At 39.6% G+C, this 15,072-nt stretch overlaps 1 protein-coding gene across 1 annotated transcript in view; it reads right to left on the reverse strand.

Annotated features, from left to right (window-relative positions):
• Window positions 1-15,072, reverse strand: part of LOC126419394 (uncharacterized) — a 193,655-nt gene that overhangs the window by 83,281 nt on the left and 95,302 nt on the right. Inside the window, exon 5 of the mRNA XM_050086583.1 lies at window positions 7,046-7,104. Coding sequence (XP_049942540.1) covers window positions 7,046-7,104 — 59 coding nt within the window. The remainder of the gene's footprint in view (window positions 1-7,045; window positions 7,105-15,072) is intronic.

A 15,072-nucleotide genomic window follows, 5' to 3' on the forward strand; every position in this document is an offset into this window, starting at 1 on the left:
CATTCGGCACTTGCAAACAACAGCGTGGTGATCAATGATGAAAAATCTCAACTGTGTTCCACATCAGTGACCTTGCTATGCCATACTGTTACCACCAACAGCCTCTGACAGATGAGTTCTCGTGTTGGAACCGTGCTTCATCTCCCTCTTCCTGGGGATTATGCTCAGCTCCGTCGTTTTCTGGGTATGGCTAACTTTTATCGCCACCATATTCCTCAGGCTGCCTCCGTCCAAATGGCCCTCACCGATGCCCTTTCTGGCAAAAACACCACTGGGAAATGGAAGTTGGAGTGGACCACACCCATGTTCGACGCATTTGTTAACCTTAAAACTGCCCTCGCCGAGGCTATCACACTTGCCCACCCTGATACTGAGGCCCATGTCTCGATCACTACCAACACGAGTGACTCAGCTGTGGGCGCTGTTTTACAACAGCACACTGCCAACTCCACCCAACCCCTCAGCTTCTTTTCCAAGAAACTGACTAAGAGCCAATGTAAATGGTCGGCTTTTGACCGTGAGCTCCTCACAGTGTACGAGGCGATTAAACGTTTCTGTAGTACCTCGATGGGTGACCTTTCATGATCTACACAGGTCACAAGCCACTCATGGATGCTATTTGTAATCCTGCTAAGGACCTTCCACTGAGGCATTCCCACCATATGGACTACATTTGACAGCACTCTTCCGACATGTGCTATATCTTCGGCATGGAGAATGGTGTGGCAGACAACCTTTCTCACATCTGCATGCTAACTGCACTGCTGAATCTGGAGGAGCTCGCTCGACTTCAGGCCGAAGATGATGATATACAGCAGCTAATATCAGACAACAAGTTATTGCTCTCTGTCCAGCCCCATATACTACACGTGTGGACAATCCTTGTCTATTGTGACACTTCTACGGGCACACCTCACCCTCTGGGCACTACCACCCTTTGTCACAGGGTCTTTACTGCCTTGCACATCTTGGCCACCCTGTAATGTGAGCTACAATGTGGCTGGTTACAGAGTGTTTTGTCTGGCCTGGTGTGAAGCATGACTGACACACTTGGACCCATGCATGCATCCTGTGCCAGAGCAGCAAGGTCAGCAGGCGTGCTCAATCTCCATTGGGCAAGTTTGACAGGGTGTCTTCGGCATGTCTATACCTATGTTGTTGGTCCCCTCCCCCCTTCAGAGGCTTACAGCTACTTCTTATCAATCATCAACCACGTGACCTGCTGGGTCGAGACGGTCCCTCTTATTGACATCACGGCCGAGATCATTGCACATTCTTTTGTCTTGGTGGGAGTTGCTCATTTTGTCTGTCTCCTGTCCCTCACAACCAACCAGGGACACCAGTTTGAGTCTATCCTCTTTGCACGACTCTGCAAACTCTGCAGCACCACCAAATTTCACACCACGGCTTACCACCTTCAGGCAAACGGCCTGGTCGAACAGTGGCACCACACACTCAAGGACGCACTTATGTGCCATGGTGGCCTATGGTCCGAGGCCTTCCCATGGGTCCTGGTCACTCAGCCCATAAAGAAGGCTTGAACACCTCGGTTGCTGAGATTCTATATGGTGAACCCCTCCTCCTTTCCAGTGAGTTTGTCAAGGATTCACTGTCAACCACTACTGTGGATCTTCCCGCTCTGGTTGAATGGATTTGTATGCACATCACTTGCCTCCACCCCCTCTGCTCATCCACAAGGACCTTGATTCATGTGACTTTGTGATGCTGCGGGATGACACCGTGCACGCAGCCTTGCAGCCACCTTATTTGGGTCCTCATTGCATGCTACGTCACAGTATGAACACGTTCATCATCCGCCTACATAGACGTCCACTGACTGTGTCTGCTAATTGACTGAAACTGGTGTGGTCAGTCACCGACCTGCCTCCCGATGCTGCCAACCTACCTTCAGCTGATGTCTCTCCACCTGTGCAGCTGTTGGAACCATGGGACCTTCGCACTGCAGATCCGATGTACCTACTTCTCATGCCAGTTGCTGCCTTCAACTGCCGTGATGGCACAAAGATTATGAATTTGTCTGATGAAGCTTCCCTTCGCTGTGCTCCACACTCTTGGGAAGGGGGCCTGTGGTGTCTCTGGCACAGAATGCCCTATCTTTGACTCTTACTTCTTTGGACTACTTTATGCTAGCTCATTCTTGGCACACAACTTGTTCTTCTGCCATGTTTGTTCATTTTGTCTCAGTGATTAACAAATGCATATTTGATACTTTGTGTGTGTTGTTACCAACCAACCATATGTGATAACCACAACACCATGGCAAAAATTTCGGTGGATACATGGGGAACCCTGAACACTTTCATCCTATAATACTCTGTTACCTAATTACTGGCCAGCCGCGGTGGCCGTGTGGTTCTGGCGCTGCAGTCCGGAACCGCGAGGCTGCTACGGTCGCAGGTTCGAATCCTGCCTCGGGCATGGGTGTGTATGATGTCCTTAGGTTAGTTAGGTTTAAGTAGTTCTAAGTTCTAGGGGACTTATGACCTAAGATGTTGAGTCCCATAGTGCTCAGAGCCATTTGAACCATTTTGAACCTAATTACTGATGAAGACAGTCAAAAATCAACTGAATGTTGGTTGATCATCTGGCATGCATCACGGATGATTCGAAGTCATGAGTGGTAATACTTTACGGGTCAAACTGACAGCCCTCTGCAAATGTGTGCACACATACCAATGTATCATGTTGATTAGGTCAACTTTTCATTCATTCTTTTTGTCACACCTAGCTGATACTAATGTTAAATATGCCACATGGTTATTAAATACCAGTCATCCATTCCGCATTGTTCAATCATGTATCAAAAATAAGGAATGGCAACTATTCTTACTAGCTTGTAGAGCATTTTATATGAAATAATGCTATGGACTGGAAGTTTCATTCTACTGTAATCAGTATAAAAAGTCTGTTTTGAAGTATAGAAATTGATTGATAACATGTTGTAATGTGATAAGAGTTGACCTAAGTGCTTAAGGTAGGCAATGGTTTTTAAACACTGCTGCTCAGATTTCACTTATCTTTGAGAGACTTCTTGAATTATTATTAAGCTACTCCTGTATTTATGTCACAAAATAAAAGACTGGTTTTGAATTTTTCACAAAAGCAAAACAGCTTGTGAAAATACTGAGGAATAATGGCACAGGAAATGTAGATGATGGTAACCCTAAAACTATTGATACTTAAGGCAACTATTTCACTATATTAGTCATGGTGTTTCATATAAATTGTTTGCCTCTGTAACTTACAAAAAATATCTGAGAAGAATATTTATTGAGACAGGTTCACATAACAAAAGCTACACTTTCTGTGGCATTATCAACATAATTTATTGAGTTATTTTGCAGAGAGGTACAGTAACAAAATACTGTTGTTTAAACAGAACTTTAGTTTTTCTGTTATATAGCTGTTGTATTTAAACCAGCTGTGTACAAATCAAATTAAATCACATTTCTATGTGTTTAGTTTGGGAGCTATAAACCTTCAAAGTGTTAGGGGTGGATGCGACATGCTGCCAATAATAGTTGCCTGTATGCAGAGAGGTGTTCCAGAGGTGGAATATTGATTTAAGTGAGGTGTTCAAATGTTTACCAATGTTTCTGAACACACAATGCAATATGCCTTCTACACAACCTGCAGACAAGATGTAGCATAGCTAGTGCCAGGGAGCTGCAAGCTCCCTTGATGTGCTGTTAGATGTCATGTTCAGTTAGACTGCGGACCATTGCCTTACACTACAGTATACAATGCAGATTGGACTGTACATGCAAATGGGGTTCAGTGTGCTGCAGATATTGATGTTGAATAAACATGGCATACACATACGAGTATATTGACATATTGCTGACCCTCGGCAAATGCCGACACAATGCCAATGAACCAGAAATGGTGGATGCCATGAGAATCCTTGTTGAAGAGCTCCAGAAGACATTATGTTCTTACGTGTTGAACAATGACTTTGCGAAACAAGTAGTTTGAGAAGGTGTGGTGGTAACAGATGTACACCAGCAAGAAGCGATGAGATGGAGGAATTTGTTTTAGCTGTGATACACCATGATCCTCGTGTTAGCTTATGAGGCATTTCTGCAGTCACTGATATCAGCCTTACATCTGTGTGGTGTATAGTACAGGGTCACTGGTTTCACCCACACCACCTGTCACTGACACAGGACCCGCAGTTGGAGAGCTACTTTCTGCAAATTCAACATGAGTAATTTCACTCTGGACCATCTTACAAAGTGTTATGTTCTCCGATGAATACATGTTCACAAATTATGGTGCAGTGAACCATCATAAATGCATTACTGAGCCACAGATAATCATTGGTGAGTAGGTCTTGTCAGTCATCAATGGAGGCGGTCTATTAATGTGTGGTATAGAATCCTTGGGGATGAAATCATTGGTCCACACTATTTTGCAGGTACACTGACAGGTGAGACATATCACAGTTTTATCATGGACAGTTTAGGTGCTCCCCTTGAAAATGTCCATCTATACATTAGAGGCTGTATGTGGATGTAGCATGAATGTTGCCCAGCCCATTCTGTGTGTGATAATTTGCAAGAACTGAAAAACAGATTATCTGGAAGGTGGCTGGGGTGCTATGGTCTTCAGGAATGGCCTGCACTGTTGCCCAATTTAACAACAGTAGATTTTGTTTTGTGGGGATATCTAAAGAATAATGAGTGTAACACTGAACCCATAATTCCAGATGGCTTCAAATGGTGCATTGAGGAAGCTTGTTGCTCCTTGACAAAGGCAGTGTGACAGCTTGTCCACAGGTACTTTAGAAGGCACATTGTGTTGTGCATTCAGGAAAATGGGCACATATTTCAACACCCCACTTTAAATCAACATTCCACTATCAGAACATCCACCAGCATACAGCCAAGAATTTTGTACAGCATGTTGTATCCACCCCCAACATTTTGAATGTTTATGGCTCCCAAACCAAACACAACAGAAATGTGATTTAAACTGATTTGTACACACCTGGTTTAAGAGCATCAGTTACATAACAGGAAAAAAAAAACAATGTTTTACTATCTCATTGCTGTACCCTTCAGGAGATTTGTACACAGTTGTTTTAAATACATCAGCTACATGACAGAAAAACTAGTTCGTTTTAAAAAATTGTATCTTATTGCTGTACCTTTCAGGAAAATAACTCAGTAAACTTATTGATAAACCTGCAGAAAGTATAACTTTTCTTATGTGGACCTGTCTCAATAAATATTCTTGTCATGTATTATTTTGTAAGTTACAAAGGCAAATAATTTATCTGACACACCCTGCATATCTTTCCAGCATAGTTTCACTTTCTTAGCATCTGTTACTTGAGTTTTGAATCACTGGCAGAAATCTGTTAAACAGTTACTAGCAGAGAAAAAGATACTAAGCTTTTTTTATAATCAGTCTCATTTTTACTGGCAGAAGTACTCAATGTAACAATTTAGTGATTTTAAAGCATCATAAGCAGAACTAGTGGACAGGCTGTTTTTGTTCACTTGTCAACTTTATCATGGATTATTCCACAGAACACAATAATCAGAAGCAACAAAATGTTCTACTAAATACTTGCGGTGACGAACCATCTGTATGAATGATAGTTGTCAGTGACTCATAGTCTACTCTGGTTCTGTGTGTTTAATATTGACTGCTGCCTTTTAAAAGTCGTTGGAATTTTCTGCTTATTTATTATCAGCTACGTAGGATCATTTCTCTGAATTTGTGTTGTGAAAATTAATGGAGTAGGTATGCACTGGAACTCTTTCCATGCCACAGTGCACAACTGTTACACATGCAAGTTAGTGCCTGACTGTTAGTAATACAAACAAAGTAGACTAATAGATATTAAAAATTTCACAATACATGAGAATATTACCATCATTTACAAGCTACATCAAATACGCATATCATAGGGGAGTTAATTCTCAGTATTTGTTAGAATAATTACAAACAGTAGAGATAATATCGTGCAATATTTCACAAGGTTCTGTGGTATGTTACTCAAACAGCAAGCAATGCAAGTGTGGCTCAGTATGCCTGTACATTGTATACAATATTTTATTTGTGTGACAAATGTTTCAGTAGCTCAGAAGCAGACATGTTGTGCTGATTACAAAGAAAATCAATCATGATGCACCTTCTCACAACAAATGTAGGAGCATGCTCCTAGTAAAATACTTGTTAAAAACAAAACAGATATGGTACAGTGAAGGTCATACAATCTGAACTCATTGTTCATGAGTAACAATGAAAGCTAACAGTTTCTACAAGAACTGACACTGCTGAGAGATAGTGTGTGTTTTTTTTAACATCTCTTCATACTACTTGCATTTCAGTGCTCACCTCTTGCAGTGATCAGCAGTGCTTGTTTCAAACCAGAAGATGCTATCGTTGATGGATGTGAGTGAGAGAACAGAGAGTATTATTGATGTTAGCACAACACATATATTTATATATATATACAGACAGGCAGACAAACCAACTGTTCTGAGTGGAATATGTGCGACATACCTGAATAACGCACGACACGACGTCTGTCCTGTGACTCGACTCGTCTGCCTCTGGAGAGCACCTCCGAGTACTGTCCCTCTCTCTCTCACTTTCTCACTCTGTCTTTACTTGCTTTTTACAAACATTTTATATTATTTTTACAGATTTGGCTTCCATAGGCATTGTCCTAATTTGTTGTGAGATGGATGAATAAATAAAAACTCCAGTTTTATTTCTCCATAAAAACATTCACTTTTCGAGAACTAGCAACACGCTAACAGATAAAAGTAGATATATGTGTGCATTGTACTGTGAGGGAAAACTATCCAACCAGTTTTTAATAGACACTGTGAGATTCTTTATTTCTAATTCTTTGGCACTGGGTTGCTTACGTTCTTTAAATAATTTTGTCTGGATTTTTTTTGAGTGTTGAAAGACTTGCAAATTGCTGTCTTCCAACCCTCTTCCTAGCAGTAATACGAGGAAGAAATGCCTAATGTACAAGAGAGCAATCCACGTCCATACGTACTCCCATTTGACGTGAGGTCTTTGTTCTGGCAGCGGAAGCCTTGGAACCCTTCTGCGCATCTGCAACATAAATGAGAATTCCATTTCCTTGTTGCACAATTTCACAATGAATCACTGTGAGAAATAAAACATTCAGTTATCTATTCATAGTACATAAAGATCTTCTGAGAACTACAATTTTATTTTCTTCAGAAATGGTACAGTGACCAAAACAGTAATATAAAAAGGATTACTAATAAGTACAAGTCATTTAAAAATCAGGTATCAGTAACCATTTAAGAGGCACATTAAGTCATAATTGATTAACCATGAATATCAAACTGTAAGTTTTCCCTTTGCTAATTTAACTGCACTTTTTTGTTGACTTCATTAGTTTTGGCAGCTTTTTTGTGTCTTATAAAGACTGAGATTTCTTGCTAGAGGACAGAGGTAAGGTTGTAGAAACATATGTAGCTTGGGGACAGCTAGATACAGCCATAGAGAAATTAAACAAACATTTCGAGAAAAGAAAAGCAGCTCTGAATATCAAGAGCTCAGATGGAAAGCAAGCACTAAGCAAAGAAGGGAAGTTGACAGGTGGAATGAGTATATAGAGGGACTACACAAGGGAAATGAAGGCAGTATTATAGAAACAAAAGAGGTTGTAGATGAGATGGGAGATAATGCTACTGTGGGAAGAATTTGACAGAGCACTGAAAGACCTAAGTCGAAACAAGGCACCTGGGGTAAAGACATTATTCAGAATTACACATATCCTTGGGACAGCTAGCAGTAACAGAACTATTCCACCTAGTGTGCAAGATGTGTGAGACTGGCAAAATACCCTCAGACTTCAAGAAGAATGTAATAACAACAATTCCAAAAAAAACAGGAAGATGTGTTAAGTAAAGGTAAGCCCACGTTTATGGCTTTTGTAGATTTGGAAAAAGCTTTTCACTATGTCAACTGGAATAAACTCTGAAATTCTGAAGGCAGCTGAGGTACAATACAGGAAGTGAAAAGTATAAAGGTATACTCATGTTGTACAGAAACCAGATGACAGTTATAAGAGTCAAGGGGCAATGAAGGGGCACAGTGGCTGAGTAAGGAATGAGGCAGCATTGTAGCCTATTGCTGATTTTATTCAATTTGTAGATTGAACAAGCAGTAAAGGAAGCCAACTAAAAATCTGGAGGAGGAGTTAAAGTTCAGGGAGAAGAAATACAAACTGAAATTTTTTCAAGGGGGCATTTGCCGGTGACATTGTAATTCTGTCAGAGACACCAAAGGTCTTTGAAGACCAATTGAATGGAGTGAATAGTGTCTTGAAAGGATGAACATTATCAAAAGCAAAACAAGGGTAACGGAATGGAGTTGAGTTAAATCAGGTGATGCTGAGGGTCTTTGACTAGGAAACAAAGACACTAAAAGTGGTAGATGAGTTTTGCAGTTTGGGCAGCAAAATAACTGATAATGACTGAAGTAGAGAGGATACAAAATTTAGTGTGGCAACAGTAAGAAAAGCATTTCTGAAGAGGAGAAATTTCTTAACATCAAATATAGACTGAACTGACACACTACCTATTTGCTTCTGTCTTGGGTTCTTTGGCCGGCATTTGTCTGATGATTTTACTGACATTTTGCCAGCACAAGTGGCTGGCATAATCAAAGCTTCACCCTCCATTGCCAGTGGTGAACTGGAGCTGAGCTTGTGGCCACAGACTATATGTACCTGATGCGCCAACATCTGAGGGCTTCTCCGCGGTCATTTCCAGTGCGGTTCTCCTCTTGCTACCTGCGACGGTCATTTGCTGCAGTACGGTAAGCCAGGATCTGTTTACTTTAAGGCTTTCCTCTTTCTTGTTGAAGCTGTTCTTGTGTTTGTGTATTTCTACAGCTTCTTAAAACATGTGGGTGTGATAGTGCTTCTCTACAGCCAGAACTTCCGTGTCAGAGAATTTTATTACATGGTCTTTCTCACTCAGTGCGTGCTCTGCCACAGCCAATTTCTCCACCTGCCCCAATGTGCAATGTTGCCGATGTTCTTTGATTGTGGTGTTGATTGATTGTCCAGTCATTCCAACGTAAACTTTTCCGCATGTGCATGGTAAGCGGTATATTCCCGACACTGCAAGTGGGTCCCTTTTATCCTTTGCCGATCTAAAACATTCTTTGATCTTCCTTGTCGGTTTGAAAATTGTCTTTGGCTGGCTGGTGTGGCCGTGCGGTTCTAGGCGCTTCAGTCTGGAACCGCGTGACCGCTACGGTCGCAGGTTCGAATCTTACCTCGGGCATGGATGTGTGTGATGTCCTTAGGTTAGTTAGGTTTAATTAGTTCTAAGTTCTAGGCGACTGATGACCTCAGAAGTTAAGTCGCATAGGGCTCAGAGCCATTTGAACCATTTTTGAAAATTGTCTTTACGCCATGTTTGTGCAATATATGGCCGATTCTGTCCGTCACTCTGGGAATGTATGGCAGAAAGGCCGTACCCGACATTTCTTTTCCTGATTTCTTATTTCGCCAAGTGTTTGGCTCTGTTACACTTCTAATATAATTTGTGGAGTACCCATTGCTCCTCAGAACACTTTCCAGATGTTGCATTTCATGTTTGAGGTGCTGCGGCTCACATATTTGTCCTGCTCGCATTACGAGCGTATGAAGGTTCGAAAGGATATCGGGTGCAGTAGTTAGTCACAGATGTAGGGGCTTGCAAAGGATAGACTAGCATGAAGAGTTGGATCAAACCAGTCTTCAGACTGAAGACCACAACAGCAACACAAATGACTGACACATAAACCTACCCAACGGGTGCACTCTGATTTTGATCAGCTTTGAATATGTTGTAGTGTACATCAAAATGAGAGACACAAATATTTTTATACATTTCCATACAGCTGTTAAGGGAGTGACACACCCTGATGAAAAAAAATTAAGTTTATATTTCTGAATGAATACCATTGAAACAGTAATATAAACACCTTCAAATTAAAGTTCTATAGTTTTTAATGTATGTTATAACAGTGCACCTAGATTTGTTGAAGACATCATCTTTTTTCCAAATCCTCTCCCTCTCACTATTTTGTTTTTCATTTTGACATTTCACAAATATCAAAATGTACAACATCATTAACACTAAGTTCAAATATATATGTACGATAAAGTGACACTCCCCAACGCATTTGCCAGAAATAAGCTAGAGTACCTCTAAATCACTCTACATGGGCCTGATATGTGTTCAGTTCAATTTCAATTGTGATACGTGTTACTTAAAGCATTTCCCACATATATCTGTATGTGTGTGTGTGTGTGTGTGTGTGTGTGTACTTCTTTTTTAATTTTTTTTCTACTCAGTTTGTAATATTTTCAGATTTAATTAATTTATGTTTGAAATTGTTTGTAAATTATTGTTGTAACATTATCATAAATTTGTGCAAAAAAGAGGAAGTGCAGAATTGCTTGGGTCAAAAAAATGCAGAATGTACTTTAAATTTTGCCAACCAAACAGAGATACAACCACACATGTCTTTGCTGAACCACTTCATTAAATATCACTGTATTTTGTGTTAATGATGATATACATTTTCTATTGGTCAAATGTCGAAATGAAAACAAAATAGTAAGTGGAAAAAAAAAATACTTTTTTCAACAAATCTTGGTGCACTGTTATAACATAAATTAAAAACAATAGAACTATTGTTTGAAGTTTTTGTGTATCTGTTACCATTTCAACTGTATTTATTCAGAAATATTAAAATTAACTATTTCAAGGTGGTGTTACACCCTGTTAACAGAATGTCTCTTATCCTGCACTGTACTAAAAAGTATTCAAAGATGATCAAAATCAAGGTGTATCCCTTGGGTAGGTTTACTTGTGAATATTGAATAGTGAAGTTTTTTGAATATTACTAACGAAGTTGCAGATGAAGTGACATTCTGATGACATCTCCTAGGTTTATCAACCAAGTGGCAGCATCTTTTTGATGCAAGTGAGTTTTTTTTATTAATCCTCTTCATATCTATATAACAGATTTGAGGAGGGAGTTACTAAGCAGTTAACAGAAGAGGAGATTCCATTGAAGACTGAAGTTAGTTCAGTCAATGTAGTCAGATTACTGATCCCAAAAGGCTAGAATTTTAGCTCCATCTTAGGCCTACCTTTTTATCTGTTATTTAGTTAATTACTTATATAAGAACATGAATCATCTAGCATGCCATCTCGATACCTATTACCTTTCTACTGAAATAATGGTAATAATGTTTCAGTTTTGCTTTTACAGAAGTACATACCAGAAATTAATATGTAAGAGACAGTAATGCAGGTGTATCAGAAATCACAAGGTTTTACCATCAGTAGAGTGTCTTTCATGCAACAAAAAAAATTAAAAATGGTTTAGAGGTTGTTGAGCGATGTATTTTATTGGATCATTCAGAGTGTTTTGTGGAAGTAAACCTCGATATATTTTCACGTGCCTGTGGCCATTTGTGTAACAGCCAAGAAGCTCCTATGAAAATGTGTAGTTCCAGATTGTGATACATGTACTATGTAAAGATTTAAGTGCACTCAAAAGAATACATGTAAATGCTGGAGGACATGGAACAGCTTTTGACTGATCATACTGAAGTTTTAAGGCATAAAGTAAAATCTCTATACATTAAGCCTCAAAAATTCTATGGCATAAAGTAAAATCTCCATACACCAACATTCAAAAATTCTATAAGTCCACACTCTCTCGCTACATGAAGTAATACATGTGTGCCACTAATAAATAAGTTTGACTCTCTGTACTGTGAAAATGCATCAAGGGAATCTGTAACATATAACTGAAGAACATTTAAGGGACTCAGTCTATATATACAAGGGTAGTGATGGTTCACTCCTGACACATATTATCAAGCATAAAATATGAGATTTTTGTGTCAGCAAGCCATGAGAGAGCAACTCCCAGCAGCATGACTATTCTGCTAGCCACTGATACTGTGTTTCAGACCTTCTCCACAGCAATTACAATTTAAAAGCATTCAGGAAATATACATGAAACCAGATGTTCCAATGCAGGAAATCATTAAGGAAGTTGTAATGGACTATAGAAAAACCAATAACTATTGTGCTGTATTAATTGGAGGTACAAGTGACATTTATAGGAATAATCTAGTGAATGCTGCCCCCGGTCTAAAGAAGCTCTGGCCACAGCTGAGAACCAGAGCATAATGAGATACAACTTAAACATTATGTCTACTTTGAATGTAAACACTGAAATTCATAAGCTAAGAGGCAGTTTCAGGAGGCCTACCAAATATATCCAAATACTAGCTTCCTTAGTGTAGATTTTCTCAACAGGTGCTGCCATGCTGCTATACAAAACATAGCATCTTCTGAAAAGAAAGGACAAGACATTTCCATTTGGAAATATCAGTAAAGTGTTGGATGACACTAACCAAACATAATGGCAACATGTCACACTGGTCATTCCACTGGGCTAGTCTGGAAAAGTCATGCAGCATATAAATCTGTCAGGGATGCAGAAACAGCAGCAGAGTCAGAAAAGATGGGTAGTGAACAGCAAACTATGAAGTACAGCTTATCAACACCAACTGTACAACAAACATCTGCAGCACCAGCAGAAGCAAGCAGCACATCATGGTCAGTGAGGCTCAGACGGCTTGTGCTTTCCAAGCAATTTTGATGTCACACAAGGAAAGGGACGGAACATGACACTGCAAAATGTCAATGCAATTGTAAACATTTCCTATGCTAGTCACTCACAGATTTTAAGCATCCAAAGACTGAGAAACAATTCATTAGCACTTGATTTTTTTGATTTTTTAATAAACAGTGTCGATTGTGATTGTATTTATATTGTGGGTAATCAATGGTGTCAATATTCATTGGATGTAAATTGTGGAACACTGCTACAGGAAAGTTGGACTAAGTAATATCAAAATACATCTGTGTATAAATTATCAAGTCAGTACCGGTACTGCAGGAATGATGCAAAAATGGGGGAGTACATATCTTTAGTAAATCACGTATCAGATATAAAAGAAGGTGTGAAACAAAATTCTTTAGTGTAGCGCGGGGGGGGGGGGGGGGGGAAGAGGGGGGGGGGGGGATTACATCAGCCATGAAATTGTATTAAGTGCGGGGTAAAGTCATTGTCATTGCAGTTTATAGACAAATATTCACTAATCACTTAAAAACACTGCTGGACATTCTATTTATTGAAGGAAATACTTCAGTTGTCTGTGTGGGCTTCAGTAAAAATTAAATGTTGTGTGACTAGGGCCTCCCGTCGGGTAGACCGTTCGCCAGCTGCAAGTCTTTTGATGTGATGCCACTTCAGCGACTTGTGTGTCGATGGGGATGAAATGATGATGATTAGGACAACACAACACCTAGTCTCTGAGTGGAGAAAATCTCTGGCCCAGCTGGGAATTGAACCCGGGCCCTTAGGATTGACATTCTATCGCACTGACCACTCAGCTACCAGGGGCGGACACTTCTGTAAATCTCATGAAGAAAAGGTGGCTGAAAGATTAGTTCTTGAATCTCTTATTCAGGTATATAACCTATAACAATGACAAAGACTGCAGACTCGTGGACAACATCCTTGTTAATATTAAACCTATGAAAGTAGGAAATAGAAAATTCAGATTTAGGCATATCAAGTGACAGTTCTCTTGCCTTCAAAATGCCTTCAATACTATTGAAACAAACAAAAGCACATTACACATATAAAAGAAATATTTCTACAGAAAACTGTGCAAAATTTATAAATATCATAGGTAATGAGTTTTGGACAAAAGTACTGTCACTAGCAAACACAAGTGAGGAGTATAATGCTATTTCCTGAATCATAATGGGAAACTTTCCAAAGAAGCTTGTGGTTATGATGAATGGGCATAGATAGAGGATGTATGCTGGCAACAAACTGTAACTTATCGCTAGTTGTGACCTAGGTGCCTTGTTTCATAACACGTCATCTGTACTCTACCTCCTGATGCCAGTTTCTCAGAATGCCACAGATGGAAACTGGTATCACAAGATGTGTTTGGTTCTTGGTACCCAACTAACTTAAATTTACATGAATTTCTATGGTCTCAGCATTTCTTTTTCTTAATTATTCCTTTTCTTCAATCCCTTTTATTTTAAATCTATTTTATTTTCTGACCTGTCTATTTCTCTCCCTGCATCCCCCTGCCCCCTCACCTATCTACCACATGCGATACACTTTGCCCTCCAGCCTTATTGATTCTTGCACTGTTGTAATATCCGTCTTGGTTATTACTGTATCTTTCACATTTAAGTTCTCAGGTTTTCAAATTTCCTGTAGAGCACGCATCAACAATCAGTCTTTCCTTCTCAACCCTTCTAGTAAGTCACCTCTGACATGAAATTCTGGGTAGCTTTTCTGTAACTCTCCCCATTTACTAAACCTTGCCAGTCCGTTTCCTTCACCCCTCTTACTTTCTCTTCAACTGTTCTGCCAGAAGAAGACACAAGTGGCTGCATAAGCTTGTGTACTTGGTGTCTTTTATTGAATCATTTATGGTTAGACCATATGAGGTTAAAGGTGTGTGTGATTTCAAAATAGCTCCAATTTGATGTGTTCAACAGAAACATTGTGGAGAATTAGTTCTCAAGCCACTTATAATAGCTTGTTAAGCTTTAACCATCCACTTATTATAGGCAGTGGGGTGATAGTGTGAGGATGAGTTGACACTTTTGATGCTATAGGTGTCATATTGGCAAACACCAAAGCTATTTATGTTTATTAACAATTCTATGAACTGCCTAACTAGTTCTGTTTAGCCTAGGTAAGTAGTTAGAACCTGTTTCACCATCATCATCATAAATTTTATTTTCTTGCACTGAATTTATATGATGTTGCATTTATCTTTGGAAGCATTCATATAATACTTATTTTATGCATATGATGAATTAATATTGTGGATATTTCTAATTTGTAGCTACGTACAGAATAATTTTGGGGAAACGCAATCTGTAGGACACTAGTGCAACCCATTGTTGAGTACTGATCGAGTGTTCG

This window comes from Schistocerca serialis, chromosome 9 (assembly GCF_023864345.2).
Source record: "Schistocerca serialis cubense isolate TAMUIC-IGC-003099 chromosome 9, iqSchSeri2.2, whole genome shotgun sequence".
NCBI classification, from domain to species: domain Eukaryota; kingdom Metazoa; phylum Arthropoda; class Insecta; order Orthoptera; family Acrididae; genus Schistocerca; species Schistocerca serialis.